The sequence below is a fragment of the Hyla sarda genome, chromosome 1 (assembly GCF_029499605.1).
Source record: "Hyla sarda isolate aHylSar1 chromosome 1, aHylSar1.hap1, whole genome shotgun sequence".
NCBI lineage: Eukaryota > Metazoa > Chordata > Amphibia > Anura > Hylidae > Hyla > Hyla sarda.
In genome coordinates, this window is record NC_079189.1 from 427,438,489 (window position 1) to 427,458,915 (window position 20,427).

Below are 20,427 nucleotides of genomic sequence, written 5' to 3' on the forward strand. Positions count from 1 at the left end.
GTGCGGTATGTTTTCATTTTATGGATATTGATTATGCTACATTTCTGAAACCTGAGCCAACTGCAGTAGAAGGTAAGTATGTTAAAAGAAATATACACTCTATTTATAGACATTTTTTCCATAAACAAGTTCAACTGAGATTTTGAGCTTTAGTCAAACAAGCAGGAATCCTTAAATTTTTATGGCTGATGCTATATTTTAGTTCACAGAAGAAATAACATAAGCCTTGCAACAACAACACAGCATTACTTATGGAGTTGGGTTTCCTGACTTATATTGTTGATGGCCTTTACCTAAGACCTCCTGCCTGTCATCTAAATGAAGGGAACACAGTACCCCAGTGCTGTGTACCCTCCTCACTGTTGTAGGCAGCACTGTGCCTCAGTGGTTAGCAAAGTTGCCTTGAAGTTCTGGGGCGCTGGTTTGAGTATGATCAAAGACAACATCTGCGCAGAGTTTGTTTGTCCTCCTTCTGTTTCCTCCAACACACTGTATGCAAATTCGCTCATCCACCAAAAGAAATTAACTACATCTACAAACCAAAAAGACAAATCCACCAATCTATAGAAAGCTGTTTCAGGGGTCTTGTCCCCCCAGTAGTACACAACAGGGTACTGGTTGGATATAGAGATGCCTTAGATGCAGCTCAGGTAGATAGTAAATCTGTTTGGTCGATATCTTCGTTTTTTCCCCATATGCTAATTAAGTGCTAACTGGCACAGCTGGGGTAACTGGCCGCAGCTCCACCCAGCTCATCAATATTCCTCCCCTCCCTCCGCCTCTCTTTCTTCATTACAGAGTGGGGAGAAGAGAGAGAGACGGAGGGAGGGGAGAAATATTGATGAGCCGGGCGGCGCTGCGGTCGGCGGCGGTGACGTCAGAGTGCCAGTTAATGTCGCCTGTGCCAGGCCGGGCGGATCCGGGCACAGTAAGCATCAAAATGATCAGCGTCCCATGCAGTACCACTGGTTAGTGCGGGGGGAGCAAGCTGACATGTTTCCTTTAAAGGAAATCTGTAATCAGTTTCACATGCACTAACCTGTCTGTACAGACAGGTAGTACAGGTGACACTGATGACAACTATACTTACCTGACCCTGTTCCATACTCCGGTCCTACTGCTATCTTCTTCGGTATCTTCTGTTCCGGGGATGACATGGGTGGAGTTTTGTGAATGGAGCTTCTTGGAGCATGGGAGGAGCTTCCACTGTTGTTTGCTAGCAGCGGGACCCAGCAGAGAAGCAGGAGCATTGACATCACAAAGGTCTGCCCATGCTCCAAGTCGGCCCCGCCACAGAAGATACCAAAAAAGAATAACCGGAGCACGGAACAGGATCAGGTAAGTATCGTTGTCATCAGTGTCACCTGCATTACCTGTTTGTACTGACATGTTAGTGAAGGTAAAACCTATGACAGATTTCTATGCAGTAATATGCTATACAAATGCTATAGTTTCTTCTCCTTTATTCTCTGTCATTACTACTTCGTAGCACTCTTCTCCCTATATTTGTGCATCTATCAGCAGGTTCATTAATGCTGGGTACATGTCTTCATAACTTGATCCACTGTCTTAATATGAATGGAATGTATTATTTATTGTTGTATCATTAATGTTTTATTGCTTTCTGAGATTTAATAGGTTAAGGATCTCAAATTGTAATTGAAGAAAGTGCACAACTGCGTACAAGAACAATAAACACAGCTCAGGACTCAGATGCGCAGAGTATTTAGTTTGGAGGCCTACAAAATGATTTAATAGAGTAATTATTCCATTATTTAGGTAACGTTTTGTTTACAATGGCTCCATAAAGTGAGAAACAACTGTAAAAATATGTGTATGACAGAAATTTGCCTTTCAATGCTATGAAGCTTTAAAGGGGTACTCCACCCCTAGACATCTTATCCCGTATCCAAAGGATAGGGGAAAAGATGTCTGATCGCAGGGGGCCCGCCACTGGGGACCACCGCGATCTCCCTGCTGCACCTGGCCATAATACTCATCCTAAATCTTAAAGGGTTCCTGAACGCTGTGTGCGGACTTCCGTGTTCATGCCCGCCCCCTCGTTACGTCATGCCCCGTCATGTGATGTCACGTCCCGCCCCGTCATATGATGTCACATCCCGCCCCCTCAATGCAAGTGTATGGGAGGGGGCATGACGGCCGTCGCGCCCCCTTCCCATAGACTTTCATTGATAGGGCAGGCCGTGACGTCACAAGGGGGCGGGCCTGAATACGGAAGCCCGCACACAGTGTCCAGGAACTCAATGTTCCGTTGTGAGGTGGAATTTTGTGGACACTGGGGAGTAACCCTTTAAACCCTTCAATAAGTAATGTGTTGAATCTTTCTTTAATCTTGGTGTTCCATCTGTGAGATAGCTTCATAAAGCTTTGCATTGAGATATTGGGAGGCATGAACATCGTAATAAAAAAAGGTACACTAGATAGGTGAACATAGTAAAACAAGTGGGAACAAAAACAATGTATGTATTATTAGTTTACTCAGAAAATTGATGACCTTGTAGCAAATAGATATAGGCTCTAAACAAAGTGTAGATTTTTTATATGGTGGTTCCAGGTCAATAGCATTATAAGGTATGAAGATGTAAAAAAACAGATCACGATTGTTTCAGTTTTGCGGCACGGAATAATATTCTCTTTCGACCATGTGTCTACACCACACAAGGTAATCATATCCACATTTCTCCCTAGTGTATTCATGACTGATACAAGCTCTGACCTGGTGTTGAGCTTCTTCCAAGTTCCCACTTGCCCAAAGCGAAAGTCCAAGGCGATGTCTAATTTTTGCTTCATCCTCTCTGCGGGCCAGCTGTTCTGCTAACCTCAAGCCTATGTGTAAGACAAACAAGCAGAATGTAAATGTATGTACTCCGGACCATTCCCTCATTGACACATTAAAGATGGTTAATAAAGGGATCATCTTTCTAACACTGAGCCAATTTTCCATGTTTGCATAAACACTGGTGTCCTTCACAGGAAAATGTTCTTTTTATGTCCACATACATATTTGTCTAAGCCATATTCAAGCATTAGGCCCTTCTGAAGTGTTAGGCCCTATTCACACTGCTTATGTGCGCCATTAAGCTTAATATGACAAATATATCTATTACAATCTGAATGGGCCACGGGCTGCTGTAAACAGAAAACAGGATTCTGTCGATGGATTCAAAAGGCAAGAAGAGCAAGGTATTTGGAATGTTATGGTATATTTTAGTGATGATAAAGATGGTCTGCATAAGGCACAGTTGGCTCAATATGTGTTTATTCAAAGAAAATCCTAACATATACAGATGTGTCAAAAGAATAAATAATGGAAATTAATTAATGAATTAATAAATGGACAATTAAGTAAAAAATATAGGACTGCAGCAGTAAAGTGAGCATACAATTTTCCACATTACAAATACCAAACCCCTCAGGCATGAAAGCTTTAATTGGGATCGGTGGTTGTACCTTCTATATGGACTATTTTAAATCAATCTTGGTAATATGGGCTATTTCTTTAACTTACTTTTATATTGAATCACAAAGTAGAAACAGAAGTCGGGCACTTCACTTCAGGTAAGTAAAACTTCAGTGGACATGTGCATGAGTGGGAGTGAGCACTAATGAATGAGCGTGGAGGTGCAGATCCAATCCAAGTCAATGGCAAATATAACAAGTGAAGAGAGTCAGAAGATCGCACTCACCACTGTAGCTCAAGTCCTTTATTGGGGCATATGAAGCAGGTAGAGAAGATATAGATGCGGGGGCGCCTCCATGGAGGCGCCCCCGCATCTATATCTTCTGTATCTGCTTCATATGCCCCAATAAAGGACTTGAGCTACAGTGGTGAGGGCGATCTTTTGACTCTCTTCACTTGTTATATTTACTTTTATATTGACTTTAATCATTTCCCCTCATAGCCCCTGCAATATCATGTACATATTACAGCCACGATCAGTATCTTATTTGTATTTTAATCCTTTGGGGGTGACCAATGTTATTTTTGTCATTGTTTTGCGCCTACAGTGTGGTTACTGAATTATAGCATTCCCTTTAATACTGTTTGGCTTTAATTGTATTAATTTGATTGTTCTTTTTTGTAAATATTTATGAGCAATAAAGTCTCATTCTCTATTTTCTCATAAAGTGTTGGTATGAACACATTTCTTTAATATGTTGTTATTTGGATACTTTGTGATTGAGTTGGACATAAGTAGCACCCCTTTTCTTTCTACTAGCTTTAACGATCTCTGTTTGCAGTCAGTGAATGTAAATATTCAATAATTACATGTAGGAGCTTAAAATCCTTCATGATCATATTCACAGGCACATGGACAGGTAATAGTAACACAGGTTTTCCATAAAGTGGCAAGTTCACCTTTATAAGCAGGATGCAAAAAGCTTTCAGCCTTTGGATGTAAACAGAATGGCTTTGTTTCCTGACAGCATTGGTGAGATCATGGAAATGATCACTTCCTGGTGATGATGTGCTAATATTCAACAACCAAGCTAAACAAGTAAATCAGCAGTGTAAAGCATGGAAGAAAGGCTGAGCAGAAGCCTGGGCCACTGATGAGATGGGAGGTTGATGACAGCCTATTCCAGATTCTCATCTCTCATCAATAAGAGCTATGCTGGAGTTGCCATTCATCGTTATGTCATACTGAAGCACTAGTAAAACATCTAAGAAGCCAAGACTAGAGTAAATGCCTATAGTGGGTGATTCACATTTAATTTCAAAGACAACTGCATTTCTGCTTAAAATATATTGAACCATCACATTGTGAACATTCTGAAAACGATTTATCTTACCTTCTTGTAAGTACATTACGGCTTGAGAATAGTTCTGTAATGCGTGATGAGTCCTTCCTAAGCTACTGTAAGCTAATGTTTTTGCTACCAAGTCATTCATTTCTGCTGCAATGCTAAGGTGCTGTTCTTGATAAACCACAGCTCTCTCAAAGTTACCCAGCGATTCATAGGTCAGTCCCAGATTTCCGTAAGCCCGAGCTTGGCAAGATGGATTGTTGGTTTCTTCTGCTATCTGTAAGTCCAGCTGATGGTACTGTAATGCTGTATCAAATTCTCCCATCTGCTGATACACCCCACCCAGACCACAGGCAGCATCACTTTCCAGTATCTGGTCTTTCATTTCTCTGGCAATATTTAATTGACGTTCTAGACAGGATATTGCTTGCTCATAATTTCCTAGCTGACTGTGCAAGTTACCCAGTTCACCATAGGCCTGGGCTTTGTTTGATGTTTCCCCAAGTTCATGAGCAACCACAAGTCTCTTTTCAAAGCATACGAGTGACTGCTGTAAACTCCCCATGGACCTAGAGTAAATACAAAATGGGAAAACGTATCTTAAGACTTCAACTTGAGCCAATACGAGTTTATAGGAAATAAACATTGCTCACTTTTAAGTTTCTATATACTGTATACTTATAAACTGCAGGTCTGTGAAGTTATTAAAGGGTTTTCCCATCTTACAAAGCGATGGTATCTTGCTGAGATAGCTATCATTTATTTTAAAACTGGTGGAGTTCTGAACTTTCCCAAATACTTTCCCAAAAACTCTACTCCCCCTGTCCCAAGTAATAAACTAGTACCGCCTCCCCATCATTATTGGGTTTCAGAGGTTGAAAGCCTATCGATCATAAAGTGGTGACATATCCACATTATATGTCATCACTTTATATCCTGGGAAAAAACCCTTTAAATGGGCACTGTCACTTAAAGAAAACTCTTGACATGTTGTAGAGAGATATCAAAAGTTTTGATCGGTCATGGTCTGAGTGTTCAGACACCGACCGCTCCCTAGAATGAGCTGGGAAAAGAGCACACTAACTAGACAAACTTACAATCTATGTCTATAGGATTGTCTTGGTCAGCCGCATGTTTCTCTTCCTGCCCATTCTAATGATCAGTGGGGATCTGAACATTTAGACCCCGACCAATCAAAACTTTTGACTCGTTTCTAGGACATGGTGCACTTTAAATACTTCAAATGCTTGTTTCAATGTAAAGTCTCATGCAGATTACAAAGCCTGTAGGAGGCTATAGAGTAGCTTGTAAAGTTCCCTGGGGCTGCATAGTATGGAGACGAAGGGACTCAGGCCTGCCTTGTGTGTATCAGATATTCTTCTAGGCAAGCAGCATTGGACTTAGGCCCACCAAAGGATATTATGCTGAGGGGTCCAACCTACTTTTTATAAATATGTTTTAAAGTTATCATTGAGCACACAGGTTTTATATGCAGTTTAAAAGGATATTAGCTGACTGGTTTTAAAGGAAACCTGTCACTAGTTTTGTGCTGCCCCAACCATTAGCAGCATTTAAACACTGAAAGGTTCCTTCATCACATTGATTTATGATTCACTCTGAATGGCTGTGCATCTTTTAATATTCACAGTTCTAACTTTGACCAGGAATAAGGCATCGAGTCATCGGTTGGTCCACCAGCCCTGATTCAAAGATCTCACTCTTTGCTTATTGGGAAAGATCATGTGCTAGCAGACCACAACAAAGACTAGGAGCCCTATTATTGGCCAAAGATACAACTATGACCAACCTGAAATGGCATAGCTGTTCAGAATGAGCAATAGATGACAGTGGTAAGTGAGCTTGTGGTTTTCTCATGCTGCCTTGTGACCCTATATTAGGGATACTGTTACGCCGAGCGCTCCGGGTCCCCGCTCCTCCCCGGAGCGCTCGCTACACTCTCCCCGCTGCAGCGCTCCGGTCAGATCCACTGACCCGGGGCGCTGCGATTCCGCTTCCAGCCGGGATGCGATTCGCGATGCGGGTAGCGCCCGCTCGCGATGCGCACCCCGGCTCCCGTACCTGACTCGCTCTCCCTCGGTCCTGTCCCGGCGCGCGCGGCCCCGCTCCCTAGGGCGCGCGCGCGCCGGGTCTTTGCGATTTAAAGGGCCACTGCGCCGCTGATTGGCGCAGTGATTCCAATTAGTGTCTTCACCTGTGCACTTCCTTGCCGGATCTTGTTGCCATTGTGCCAGTGAAAGCGTTTCCTTGTGTGTTCCTAGCCTGTGTTCCAGACCTCCTGCCGTTGCCCCTGACTACGATCCTTGCTGCCTGCCCCGACCTTCTGCTACGTCCGACCTTGCTTCTGTCTACTCCCTTGTACCGCGCCTATCTTCAGCAGCCTGAGAGGTGAGCCGTTGCTAGTGGATACGACCTGGTCACTACCGCCGCAGCAAGACCATCCCGCTTTGCGGCGGGCTCTGGTGAAAACCAGTAGTGACTTAGAACCGGTCCACTAGCACGGTCCACGCCAATCCCTCTCTGGCACAGAGGATCCACTACCTGCCAGCCGGCATCGTGACAGTAGATCCGGCCATGGATCCCGCTGAAGTTCCTCTGCCAGTTGTCGCTGACCTCACCACGGTGGTCGCCCAGCAGTCACAACAGATAGCGCAACAAGGCCAACAGCTGTCTCAACTGACCGTTATGCTACAGCAGTTACTACCACAGCTTCAGCAGTCATCTCCTCCGCCAGCTCCTGCACCTCCTCCGCAGCGAGTGGCCGCTCCTGGTCTACGCCTATCCTTGCCGGATAAATTTGATGGGGACTCTAAGTTTTGCCGTGGCTTTCTTTCCCAATGTTCCCTGCATCTGGAGATGATGTCGGACCTGTTTCCCACTGAAAGGTCTAAGGTGGCTTTCGTAGTCAGCCTTCTGTCTGGAAAAGCCCTGTCTTGGGCCACACCGCTCTGGGACCGCAATGACCCCGTCACTGCCTCCGTACACTCCTTCTTCTCGGAAATCCGAAGTGTCTTTGAGGAACCTGCCCGAGCCTCTTCTGCTGAGACTGCCCTGTTGAACCTGGTCCAGGGTAATTCTTCCGTTGGCGAGTATGCCGTACAATTCCGTACTCTTGCTTCAGAATTATCCTGGAACAATGAGGCCCTCTGCGCGACCTTTAAAAAAGGCCTATCCAGCAACATTAAAGATGTTCTGGCCGCACGAGAAATGCCTGCTAATCTTCATGAACTTATTCACCTAGCCACTCGCATTGACATGCGTTTTTCCGAAAGGCGTCAGGAGCTCCGCCAAGATATGGACTCTGTTCGCACGAGGCGTTTCTTCTCCTCGGCTCCTCTCTCCTCTGGTCCCCTGCAATCTGTTCCTGTGCCTCCCGCCGTGGAGGCTATGCAGGTCGACCGGTCTCGCCTGACACCTCAAGAGAGGACACGACGCCGCATGGAGAACCTCTGCCTGTACTGTGCTAGTACCGAACACTTCCTGAGGGATTGTCCTATCCGTCCTCCCCGCCTGGAAAGACGTACGCTGACTCCGCACAAAGGTGAGACAATCCTTGATGTCTACTCTGCTTCTCCACGTCTTACTGTGCCTGTGCGGATGTCTGCCTCTGCCTTCTCCTTCTCTACTGTGGCCTTCTTGGACTCTGGATCTGCAGGAAATTTTATTTTGGCCTCTCTCGTCAACAGGTTCAACATCCCAGTGACCAGTCTCGCCAGACCCCTTTACATCAATTGTGTAAACAATGAAAGATTGGACTGTACCATACGTTTCCGCACGGAGCCCCTTCTAATGAGCATCGGATCTCATCACGAGAGGATTGAACTTTTGGTCCTCCCCAATTGCACCTCGGAAATTCTCCTTGGACTTCCCTGGCTTCAACTTCATTCCCCAACCCTGGATTGGTCCACTGGGGAGATCAAGAGTTGGGGGCCCTCTTGTTCCAAGGACTGTCTAAAACCGGTTCCCAGTAACCCTTGCCGTGACTCTGTGGTTCCTCCAGTAACCGGTCTCCCTAAGGCCTATATGGACTTCGCGGATGTTTTCTGCAAAAAACAAGCGGAGACTCTACCTCCTCACAGGCCTTATGATTGTCCTATCGACCTCCTCCCGGGCACTACTCCACCCCGGGGCAGAATTTATCCTCTCTCTGCCCCAGAGACTCTTGCCATGTCTGAATACGTCCAGGAAAATTTAAAAAAGGGCTTTATCCGTAAATCCTCCTCTCCTGCCGGAGCCGGATTTTTCTTTGTGTCCAAAAAAGATGGCTCCCTACGTCCTTGCATTGACTACCGCGGTCTTAATAAAATCACGGTTAAGAACCGCTACCCCCTACCCCTCATCTCTGAACTCTTTGATCGCCTCCAAGGTGCCCACATCTTTACTAAATTGGACTTAAGAGGCGCCTATAACCTCATCCGCATCAGAGAGGGGGATGAGTGGAAAACAACATTTAACACCAGAGATGGACACTTTGAGTATCTGGTCATGCCCTTTGGCCTGTGCAACGCCCCTGCTGTCTTCCAAGACTTTGTTAATGAAATTTTTCGTGATCTGTTATACTCCTGTGTTGTTGTATATCTGGATGATATCCTAATTTTTTCGGCCAATCTAGAAGAACACCGCCAGCATGTCCGTATGGTTCTTCAGAGACTTCGTGACAATCAACTCTATGCTAAAATTGAGAAATGTCTGTTTGAATGCCAATCTCTTCCTTTTCTAGGATATTTGGTCTCTGGCCAGGGACTACAAATGGATCCAGACAAACTCTCTGCCGTCTTAGATTGGCCACGCCCCTCCGGACTCCGTGCTATCCAACGCTTTTTGGGGTTCGCCAATTATTACAGGCAATTTATTCCACATTTTTCTACCCTTGTGGCTCCTATCGTGGCTTTAACCAAAAAAAATGCCGATCCCAAGTCCTGGCCTCCTCAAGCGGAAGACGCCTTTAAACGACTCAAGTCTGCCTTTTCTTCGGCTCCCGTGCTCTCCAGACCTGACCCTTCCAAACCCTTCCTACTGGAGGTTGATGCCTCCTCAGTGGGAGCTGGAGCTGTTCTTCTACAGAAAAATTCTTCCGGGCATGCCGTCACTTGTGGGTTTTTTTCTAGGACCTTCTCTCCGGCGGAGAGGAACTACTCCATCGGGGATCGAGAGCTTCTAGCCATTAAATTAGCACTTGAGGAATGGAGGCATCTGCTGGAGGGATCAAGATTTCCAGTTATTATTTACACCGACCACAAGAACCTCTCCTACCTCCAGTCTGCCCAACGGCTGAATCCTCGCCAGGCCCGGTGGTCTCTGTTCTTTGCCCGGTTTAATTTTGAGATTCACTTTCGTCCTGCCGATAAGAACATTAGGGCCGATGCTCTCTCTCGTTCCTCGGATGCCTCAGAAGTTGAACTCTCTCCGCAACACATCATTCCACCTGACTGCCTGATCTCCACTTCTCCTGCCTTCATCAGGCAAACTCCTCCAGGAAAGACCTTTGTTTCTCCACGCCAACGCCTCGGAATCCTCAAATGGGGTCACTCCTCCCATCTCGCAGGTCATGTGGGCATCAAGAAATCTCTGCAACTCATCTCCCGCTTCTATTGGTGGCCGACTCTGGAGACGGATGTTGTGGACTTTGTGCGAGCCTGCACTATCTGTGCCCGGGATAAGACTCCTCGCCAGAAGCCCGCTGGTTTTCTTCATCCCCTGCCTGTCCCCGAACAGCCTTGGTCTCTGATTGGTATGGATTTTATTACTGATTTACCCCCTTCCCGTGGCAACACTGTTATTTGGGTGGTCGTTGATCGATTCTACAAAATGGCACATTTCATCCCTCTTCCTGGTCTTCCTTCAGCGCCTCAGTTGGCTAAACAATTTTTTGTACACATTTTTCGTCTTCACGGGTTGCCTACGCAGATCGTCTCGGATAGAGGTGTCCAATTCGTGTCTAAATTCTGGAGGGCTCTCTGTAAACAACTCAAGATTAAATTAAATTTTTCTTCTGCATATCATCCCCAGTCCAATGGACAAGTAGAAAGAATTAACCAGGTCTTGGGTGATTATTTGCGACATTTTGTTTCCTCCCGCCAGGATGACTGGGCAGATCTCCTTCCATGGGCCGAATTCTCGTATAACTTCAGAGTCTCTGAATCTTCCTCCAAATCCCCATTTTTCGTGGTGTACGGCCGTCACCCTCTTCCCCCCCTCCCTACCCCCTTGCCCTCTGGTCTACCCGCTGTGGATGAAATTTCTCGTGACCTTTCCATCATATGGAGAGAGACCCAAAATTCTCTCTTACAGGCTTCATCACGCATGAAGAAGTTCGCAGATAAGAAAAGAAGAGCTCCTCCCGTTTTTTCCCCTGGAGACAAGGTATGGCTCTCCGCTAAATATGTCCGCTTCCGTGTCCCTAGCTACAAGTTGGGACCACGCTATCTTGGTCCTTTCAAAGTTTTGTGTCAAATTAATCCTGTCTCTTACAAACTTCTTCTTCCTCCTTCTCTTCGGATCCCTAATGCCTTTCACGTCTCTCTTCTTAAACCACTCATCCTCAACCGTTTTTCTCCCAAATCTGTTCCTCCCACTCCTGTTTCCGGCTCCTCGGACATCTTCTCTGTCAAAGAGATCTTAGCCTCTAAAAAGGTCAGAGGGAAAACTTTTTTTTTAGTGGACTGGGAGGGTTGTGGTCCTGAAGAGAGATCCTGGGAACCTGAGGACAACATCCTAGACAAAAGTCTGCTCCTCAGGTTCTCAGGCTCTAAGAAGAGGGGGAGACCCAAGGGGGGGGGTACTGTTACGCCGAGCGCTCCGGGTCCCCGCTCCTCCCCGGAGCGCTCGCTACACTCTCCCCGCTGCAGCGCTCCGGTCAGATCCACTGACCCGGGGAGCTGCGATTCCGCTTCCAGCCGGGATGCGATTCGCGATGCGGGTAGCGCCCGCTCGCGATGCGCACCCCGGCTCCCGTACCTGACTCGCTCTCCCTCGGTCCTGTCCCGGCGCGCGCGGCCCCGCTCCCTAGGGCGCGCGCGCCGGGTCTTTGCGATTTAAAGGGCCACTGCGCCGCTGATTGGCGCAGTGATTCCAATTAGTGTCTTCACCTGTGCACTTCCTTGCCGGATCTTGTTGCCATTGTGCCAGTGAAAGCGTTTCCTTGTGTGTTCCTAGCCTGTGTTCCAGACCTCCTGCCGTTGCCCCTGACTACGATCCTTGCTGCCTGCCCCGACCTTCTGCTACGTCCGACCTTGCTTCTGTCTACTCCCTTGTACCGCGCCTATCTTCAGCAGCCTGAGAGGTGAGCCGTTGCTAGTGGATACGACCTGGTCACTACCGCCGCAGCAAGACCATCCCGCTTTGCGGCGGGCTCTGGTGAAAACCAGTAGTGACTTAGAACCGGTCCACTAGCACGGTCCACGCCAATCCCTCTCTGGCACAGAGGATCCACTACCTGCCAGCCGGCATCGTGACAGATACATTATTGTGTCACTGTTTGGGCCCATTGGAGGATCCGCTGATACTATAATGGGCCATTCCAACCCTGCTTCTAGGGGACAACAGCTCTGTAATACAAAGTTCAATAAAAAAGTGACACATGGAGGGGCAGCAAAGATGCCAGAGACATCTATACGTGCATGAGACCTTACATGAACAAAATTATTATACACACTAGAACATAAATATTTCACTATTTTCTCACCTGTGTCCATTTCCAAGTCCTCTGTATGCTTTGGATTGATCTTGGAGGCGGTTTAAGCTTTGAGCTACAGATAAATACTTTTCATAATATTTTATTGCTTCTTCATAGTCTCCAAGTGCATCATAACAATCGCCCAGATTCCCATATGCTCGGCCTCTGTCTAGTATGGAGTCATTTCCACTCAATTGCTGTAACATTGCTAACTGCTGCTCAAAATAGCCAATGGCCTCCTCCATCACGTTCATATTCATCTTGGTGATGCCCATATTTCCATATACCTGAGCTTCAATTGCAGGATCCTTTAGCTTTTGCCCAAGTTCAAGCTGTTCCTCATAGCACTTGAAGGCCATAGTATACTTCTCTAAGGACATATACACTGCAGCAAGGTGACCGTGAGCCCTACATTCTCCAAGTAACTCATTTAATTCCTGAAAGACCTCAAGTTCTTGTGTGTGATATCCCAGTGCCTTGTCATACTTCTGTATCATTCTGTAAGCACTGCCTAAAGCAGCAAAGGCGCTAGCCTCCAGCCGTCTGTCTTTCACTTGATGGGCCAAGCTCAACTGCTGTTCATAAAATTTTATTGCACCATTTATATCTTTCTTAGCAACAAAAATATCACCTAGGTTCCCAAGAGCTCTGAACTTTGCCTGGGAATTATTCAGAGATTGTGCCAAAGACAAAAGGTATTTCTGGCACTCCTCTGCTTTATTATAGTTCATCAGTGACTTAAAAGCGAGGCCCAAGTTGCAATACGCCTTGGCTTGGCTTAGCTTGTCATGGAGATCTTTTGCTAAGGCCAGATCTTGTTCATAGTATTTAACAGCTTCCTGGTAATTCCCTAGACAATAGTGGGCATAACCAAGGTTGTGGCAAACCTTTCCTTCTCCCTCCATATCCTGTAACTCTGGCGATAGTCTCAAGTACTGTTCATAGAAGGGTACAGCCTGCATGTATTCACCCCGTGAACAATGAAAGTTGCCAAGATTTCCTAGTGCTCGAGCTTCACTTTGAATATCTCTTAGCTCCCGGGCAATGTTCAGATGGTTTTGGTAGTGTTGTAAAGCTCTGTCATGAGCACCTAAAGCCTGATATGCCACTGCCAGATTCCCATGAGTGGATGCTTGTGAAGCTCTGTCATTGACCTCCATTGATATCTGAAGCTCTTGACGATGATACTTAACAGCTTGGTCATACATCCCAAGGGCATTGTAAGCATTCCCCATGTTGCCATATGCCCTTCCCTGGGCAGCATAGTCATTTAATTCCTGGGCGATTGAAAGGTGAGTTTTATGTAATTTCAGTGCAGTTTCAAAGTCTCCTTTCATCTGATGAATTATTCCTGCAATGCAAAGTAACAAAACATTGATATTAACATAGCATATTTAATTACAAGAGAAATCATACGTGACACAGTTTTTATATGCAAGAAAAATGTGTAAATGATTCTTTTATGGCTCCCTTGAAACACATTCTGAAAGAACCATTTGTCTTACTCCGGTCGGCTTCATCTAGATGCTTTTTTTTTTTTTTTCTATATTTCAATCCGAAGATATATCAAATTCACACTTCTTATTTATTTAACATACTCATGCCTGCACAGTATTGTCTGTCATGTGGGAACTCCTGCAAGAGAGCATTCATGTGCAACAAAAACCGAAGAGCATTTTATGAAATGGGCTTTATTAATCTGACAATACGTTGTCTTTCTTATTAATCTAAACAGATAATTATCATTTCAGTAAATAGCTGTTTAATAATGTGAGCCTTACGCTGCATAGTGCTAATGGCATTATACTGCTTTATAAATAGATAAGATATCTGGGTCACTAGGAGATATCATTTGTGCACTGCTTTTCAGAAGAGTTCATTTATGGGTAAACCATAAATACTCAACCTCCTTTACCCCTAACTATATCTTAAAGACAAAATAAAAAAGCATTTCCACTGGTTTATGCAAATATTGAAATCCAGTTATGTGGATTTTTCGCTGATGAGACCTCGTTGCTGCTTTTCCATCTGCTGTCAAGACTGATAATTGTGAAAATAGCTTCTCTTAAGTTCAATACTCAATGTATGCTTGCATTCAGATACGGTTCTGGATTGGCAAAAATGCTAAGGAGCTTAGTTTTATGTAAGGACTCAAAGAAATGTGACTTCACTAAATAAAAAGGGAGTACAGAGTTTCTCAAGAATTTTCTATTGGGGTGTCTCAAGCCAGAACATGGGGACACATTGGCCTCAACAGTGGTTGAAGTTTAATGTGTATTGTTTCATCTAAGATTGCTGCAGCCAGTACAGCAGGTGATATATATATATATATATACACACACACACACACTGCTCAAAAAAACAAATAACACATCCTAGATCTCAATTAATGAATTAATCATATGAAATACTTTCGTCTTTACATAGTTGAATGTGCTGACAACAAAATCACACAAAAATTATCAATGGAAATCAAATTTATCAACCCATGGAGGTCTGGATGTGGAGTCACACTCAAAATGAAAGTGTAAAACCACACTACAGGCTGATACAACTTTGATGTAATGTCCTTAAAACAAGACAAAATGAAGCTCAATAGTGTGTGTGGCCTCCACGTGCACGTATGACCTCCCTACAATGCCTGGGCATGCTCCTGATGAGGTGGCAGATGGTCTCCTGAGGGATGTCCTCCCAGACCTGGACTAAAGCATCCGCCAACTCCCGGACAGTCTGTGGTGCAACGTGGCGTTGGTGGATGGAGCGAGACATGATGTCCCAGATGTGCTCAATCGGATTCAGGTCTGTGGAACGGGCAGGCCAGTCCATAGCATCAATGCCTTCCTCTTGCAGGAACTGCTGATACACTCCAGCCACATGAGGTCTAGCATTGTCTTGCATTAGGAGGGACCCAGGGCCAACCGCACCAGCATATGGTCTCACAAGGGGTCTGAGGATCTCATCTCGGTACCTAATGGCTACCTCTGGCAAGCACATGGAGGGCTGTGCGGCCCCCAAAGAAATGCCACCCCACACCATTACTGACCCACCGCCAAACTGGTCCTGCTGGAGGTTGTTGCAGGCAGCAGAACTTTCTCCACGGCATCTCCAGACTCTCTCACGTCTGTCACATGTGCTCAGTGTGAACCTGCTTTAATCTGTGAAGAGCACAGGGCGCCAGCGAATTTGCCAATCTAGGTGTTCTTTGGAAAACGCCAAACGTCCTGCACGGTGTTGAGCTGTAAGCACAACCCCCATCTGTGGATGTAGGGCCCTCACACCCCCCTCATGGAGTCTGTTTCTGACCGTTTGAGTGGACACATGCATATTTGTGGCCTGCTGGAGGTCATTTTGCAGGGCTCTGGCAGTGCTCCTCCTGCTCCACCTTGCACAAAGGCGGAGGTGGCGGTCCTGCTGCTGGGTTGTTGCCCTCCTACGGCCTCCTCCACATCTCCTGATGTACTGGCCTGTCCATGCTCTGGACACTACGCTGGCAGACACAGCAAACCTTCTTGTCACAGCTCGCATTGATGTGCCATCCTAGATGAGCTGCACTACCTGAACCACATGTTTGGGTTGTAGACTCCATCTCATGCTACCACTACAGTGAAAGCAGTCAAAAGTGACCAAAACATCAGCCAGGAAGCATAGGAACTGAGAAGTGGTCTGTGGTCACCACCTGCAGAACCACTCCTTTATTGGGGGTGTCTTGCTAATTGCCTATAATTTCCACCTGTTGTCTGTTCCATTTGCACAACAGCATGTGAAATTGGTTGTCAATCAGTGTTGCTTCCTGAGTGGACAGTGTGATTTCACAGAAGTGTGATTGACTTGGAGTTACATTGTGATGTTTAAGTGTTCCCTTTATTTTTTTGAGCAGTGTATATATATATATATATATATATATATATATATATATATATATGATTATCCATATATCTACTGTTCATATATCAAGTGTGATCCACTGGCGGTACCTAATGAGATGCCAGTAGAGGGATTCAGTTAAACAATGAATAGCAGGCCTATTAACATAAGTCCCAGGATATGTCCTGGCATATGGCACATGTGTTAAATGGATCCATTAATCCACAATTATTTTACATAGGCCAAAAGGGTGTCATTTTGGCTTTGGTTTGGGATGTATGTGGTGGGGTTTGCTGGATGGAATGGATTCCACTAAGTGGCATCTATCACAGATATATATTGGTGGTATTAGTAATGGTCTTCCCCCTGCATATACATCTGACAGACACTGCTGGTGCAGTGTGAAATGAGCCCAACAAGTACTGGTTTAGGTTAGAAAACTGACTTAAGGTCTCATAGATCATTTTTTTCCCTTCAAGTTCATGACCATGGAACATGCTGCTTGTGCAAAATGTAGAAGGGAAGAAGTGGCCACTGCATGACTCTCGTTACAACTCTCAATATAGATTTTTGAATGACTTTCTACCAAAAAAACCTTTTTATGAGCCAATTTGTACAGAAGTTAATGGAGCCGTAGATGACAGCACAGAAATAGAACATTAGAGCACTCCTGACACTAGAGATCTCAGAAGATAAATATAGAAGAATCACATGGGCAACATTTTTACAATAGTTTATAATGTTTTGCCTATAGCAAATCCTCTTCTTGCATCTGCCCCTATTTCATATTAAGGAAATCCCATCTAACCTTAGGAAGAGGCTAGAAAGTTAGGTATTCTCTATGCGGTGGAATTTATTAAGACTTGTATTTCACCAGACTGTACAGACGGGTAACTTTCCTTTTCGGGAGACTTTCTGACTTGGCTGTTAAATCCCCAGTCATGTTCTAAAGCTTTTAAAAACAAGAACTGACTTGCAGGAATGCTACTTCCAATAGGTGGCACCATAGAGCAAGCTATTTTCCTTATACGAGAGTGCTACTTTGCTTATCCTTTTTCAGAGTTGAGCATGAATAACCTCCTCACAACTTTTGCACTTTCCTCAAGGAGAAACATTATCAGTCAACCAGGTGGAATAAGATACACACACTTTTAAAGTGTTACCCGCGATCTCAGTGTATGGGAAGTGGCGTGATGGCCATCACGCCCCTTCCCATAGACATGAATGGAGGGGCGTGGCATGATGCTGCCGTCTTGAAGCAGCACTCGGCACAGAATGCCGGGGGCTGCACCGAGATCATGGGGGTCCCCAGTGGCAGGACCCCTGCGATCATACATCTTATCCCCTATCCTTTGGATAGAGGATAAAATGTATAAACCAGGAATACCCCTTTAAATACACTATTTTTAACACAAAAAATAGTGAGTGGGGCACAAGCACACCATCAACTTTCTATTTAAAAAAATTAATGCAAACATTCTCAACTTTTGTATATATATATATATATATATATATATATATATATTTTTTTTTTTTTTTTTTTTGTTTTATGCAGAGCAACATACATTAGGAAAACCAGTCCTTTTGTCAAGATTATTGAATTCAAATAGATGTATAGGAATCGGTCTATTAGTCAAAGTAAGAATCGATTTCTCACTAACTGTGGCGCTTAGAAACATCTCTAAAAACTCCACTCCCATTGATCTCAGGCATGTTCTCTTCTCTCCATCATCTTACTCAATACACCTAAGCAGTTAGATGTTTGAAGTCAACTGCTCTTCTGATGCATATATAAAAATGGGCCAAAGGGCATTATTAAACTACAGATGTCCCTGTTACACACACAGATGAAAAGCCCTTCACATGTTCTGACGCTACGCAGGCTATATAATATAAATTACAAGGTTAATAGCACTTGATTCTCCGCCAAGACATTTCTTGCATTACTAATTATGACAGTACTTTTATGTTGCTATTAAATTGTTTTAGTGTCAATATGGAACAAGTTTTTGTCACAAGAACATAAGAATAGCAATTTCTGTTTTGAAGGAAGGGATCTTCACTGTGATTACAGTTAATCCAGCCTCTCGTTTGGGAAGTATTTAATTACAAATAGATTAAAACCCCTGCACAAAATATAGATAAGTGGAAACACTAATTATACAATGTTAATTCATCTTACACAATATTTTGCTGAATTTCATGAATATTTATCAGATATAATCTAGGAATTTTAATGTTGGTATGGTTGTTTCATCAATTTTACTAGACACACAGTATTCCCGTAATCTATATATTGAAATTGAAAAATTTTAAAGGAAAACACATGCAGCTACTGTAAAGTTACTTCCCCTCAGAATATAATACTGATACTGTACTGATACTATATCATGAAATAATGAAAGTGTGTGTACTGCCTCTTCTATCTGCACAAAGTAAGTTATCTGAACAGTAATGGCGTTGCCAGAGGGCAGAGGGGGCCATTCCCCCCCCTTCCAATATTGTGCAGTGCCCCCCCCCCCCCCATTTGAAATCCTATAGAAGTCTCCATTGCCACAACAGTAAATACAGCCATAGCTTTACCGATTGGTCATACAGACCCAGCATTACAGCGTTCCCAGCATGCTCCACCCCAGCTGTCAGAAGGAACATGTGAGGGTGAAGGCAGGAAGGGTGGGGGGCAGAAAAATCATTACCAACAATACTCGAACATGCTTGTAATCTGGGCAGCCCGCCCACAGCCCCATGCATGTAGATAGATTGGAGGAGGGAAAGAGCTACAGAATGGGGAAAAGCCTGAGTTCTCCTTCCCCTCTTTTTCTCCTCTGTAGTACAAGGAGTCTGAGTTGAGACCTGTACTGCTACCCCAATAAGATAAGCAATGAGGCATATGGCAGCTGATGCCTCTCATACATTGTCACTCACAGCATATAATTCATATAAAGGCCCAGTATATAGTTAATTAATATATGGTGCCCAGTGTATTCATATATGGGGGCACAGTATATAATTAATATATGAGGGCACAGTGTGTTAATTCATATGTGGGGGTCCAGTATATAATTAATTCATTTATGGGCCAAAGTATAGGATGAATTGATTTGTGGGGCACAGTGTATTATAATGAATTTCAGGGGACATTGTATGTTTAGAATCATAGGGCTATAACGTATAATGAATGTAAAGAATTTATTGGATGGAATGGTTTTAGGGGCTACAGTATGTGACAGTATTATACTCAGAGTGTACAGTATATAGAAGTATTATACACAAGTGTAAGGCAGTGTTATATTCGGGGGTACAGTGTGTGGCAAGGTTATATTCAGAGGGTATGGTGTGTGCTAGACTTATATTCAGAGGGCACTGTGTGTGACAGTGTTATATAAAGGGGCACAGTGAGTAGCAATATTATATTCAGGGAGCACAGTGTGTGACAGTATTATATAAAGGGGTACAGTGAGTAGCAATATTATATTCAGAGGGCACTGTGTGTGACTGTTATATAAACGGGGCACAGTGAGTAGCAATATTATATTCAGAGGGCACAGTGTGTGACAGTATTATATAAAGGGGCACAGTGAGTAGCAATATTATATTCAGAGGTCACAGTGTGTGTCAGTATTATATAAAGGGGCACAGTGAGTAGCAATATTATATTCAGGGGGCACCGTGTGTGACAGTATTATATAAAGGGGCACAGTGAGTAGCAATATTATATTCAGAGGGCACTGTGTGTGACTGTTATATAAAGGGGCACAGTGAGTAGCAATATTATATTCAGGGGGCACTGTGTGTGACAGTGTTATATAAAGGGGCACAGTGAGTAGCAATATTATATTCAGAGGGCACAGTGTGTGACAGTATTATATAAAGGGGCACAGTGAGTAGCAATATTATATTCAGAGGGCACAGTGTGTGTCAGTATTATATAAAGGGGCACAGTGAGTAGCAATATTATATTCAGGGGGCACCGTGTGTGACAGTATTATATAAAAGGGCACAGTGAGTAGCAATATTATATTCAGGGGCACAGTGTGTGACAGTATTATATAAAGGGGCACAGTGAGTAGCAATATTATATTCAGAGGGCACTGTGTGTG

At 44.4% G+C, this 20,427-nt stretch overlaps 1 protein-coding gene across 4 annotated transcripts in view; it reads right to left on the reverse strand.

The window, feature by feature from the left end:
- TTC28 (tetratricopeptide repeat domain 28) overlaps positions 1-20,427 on the reverse strand; it is a 652,388-nt gene that overhangs the window by 186,749 nt on the left and 445,212 nt on the right. For all 4 annotated transcript variants that reach the window (XM_056529536.1, XM_056529528.1, XM_056529545.1 and 1 more), the window contains 3 exons: positions 12,473-13,814; positions 4,816-5,339; positions 2,738-2,847 (listed from right to left, as the gene is read on the reverse strand). In XM_056529536.1, coding sequence (XP_056385511.1) covers positions 2,738-2,847; positions 4,816-5,339; positions 12,473-13,814 — 1,976 coding nt within the window. The remainder of the gene's footprint in view (positions 1-2,737; positions 2,848-4,815; positions 5,340-12,472; positions 13,815-20,427) is intronic.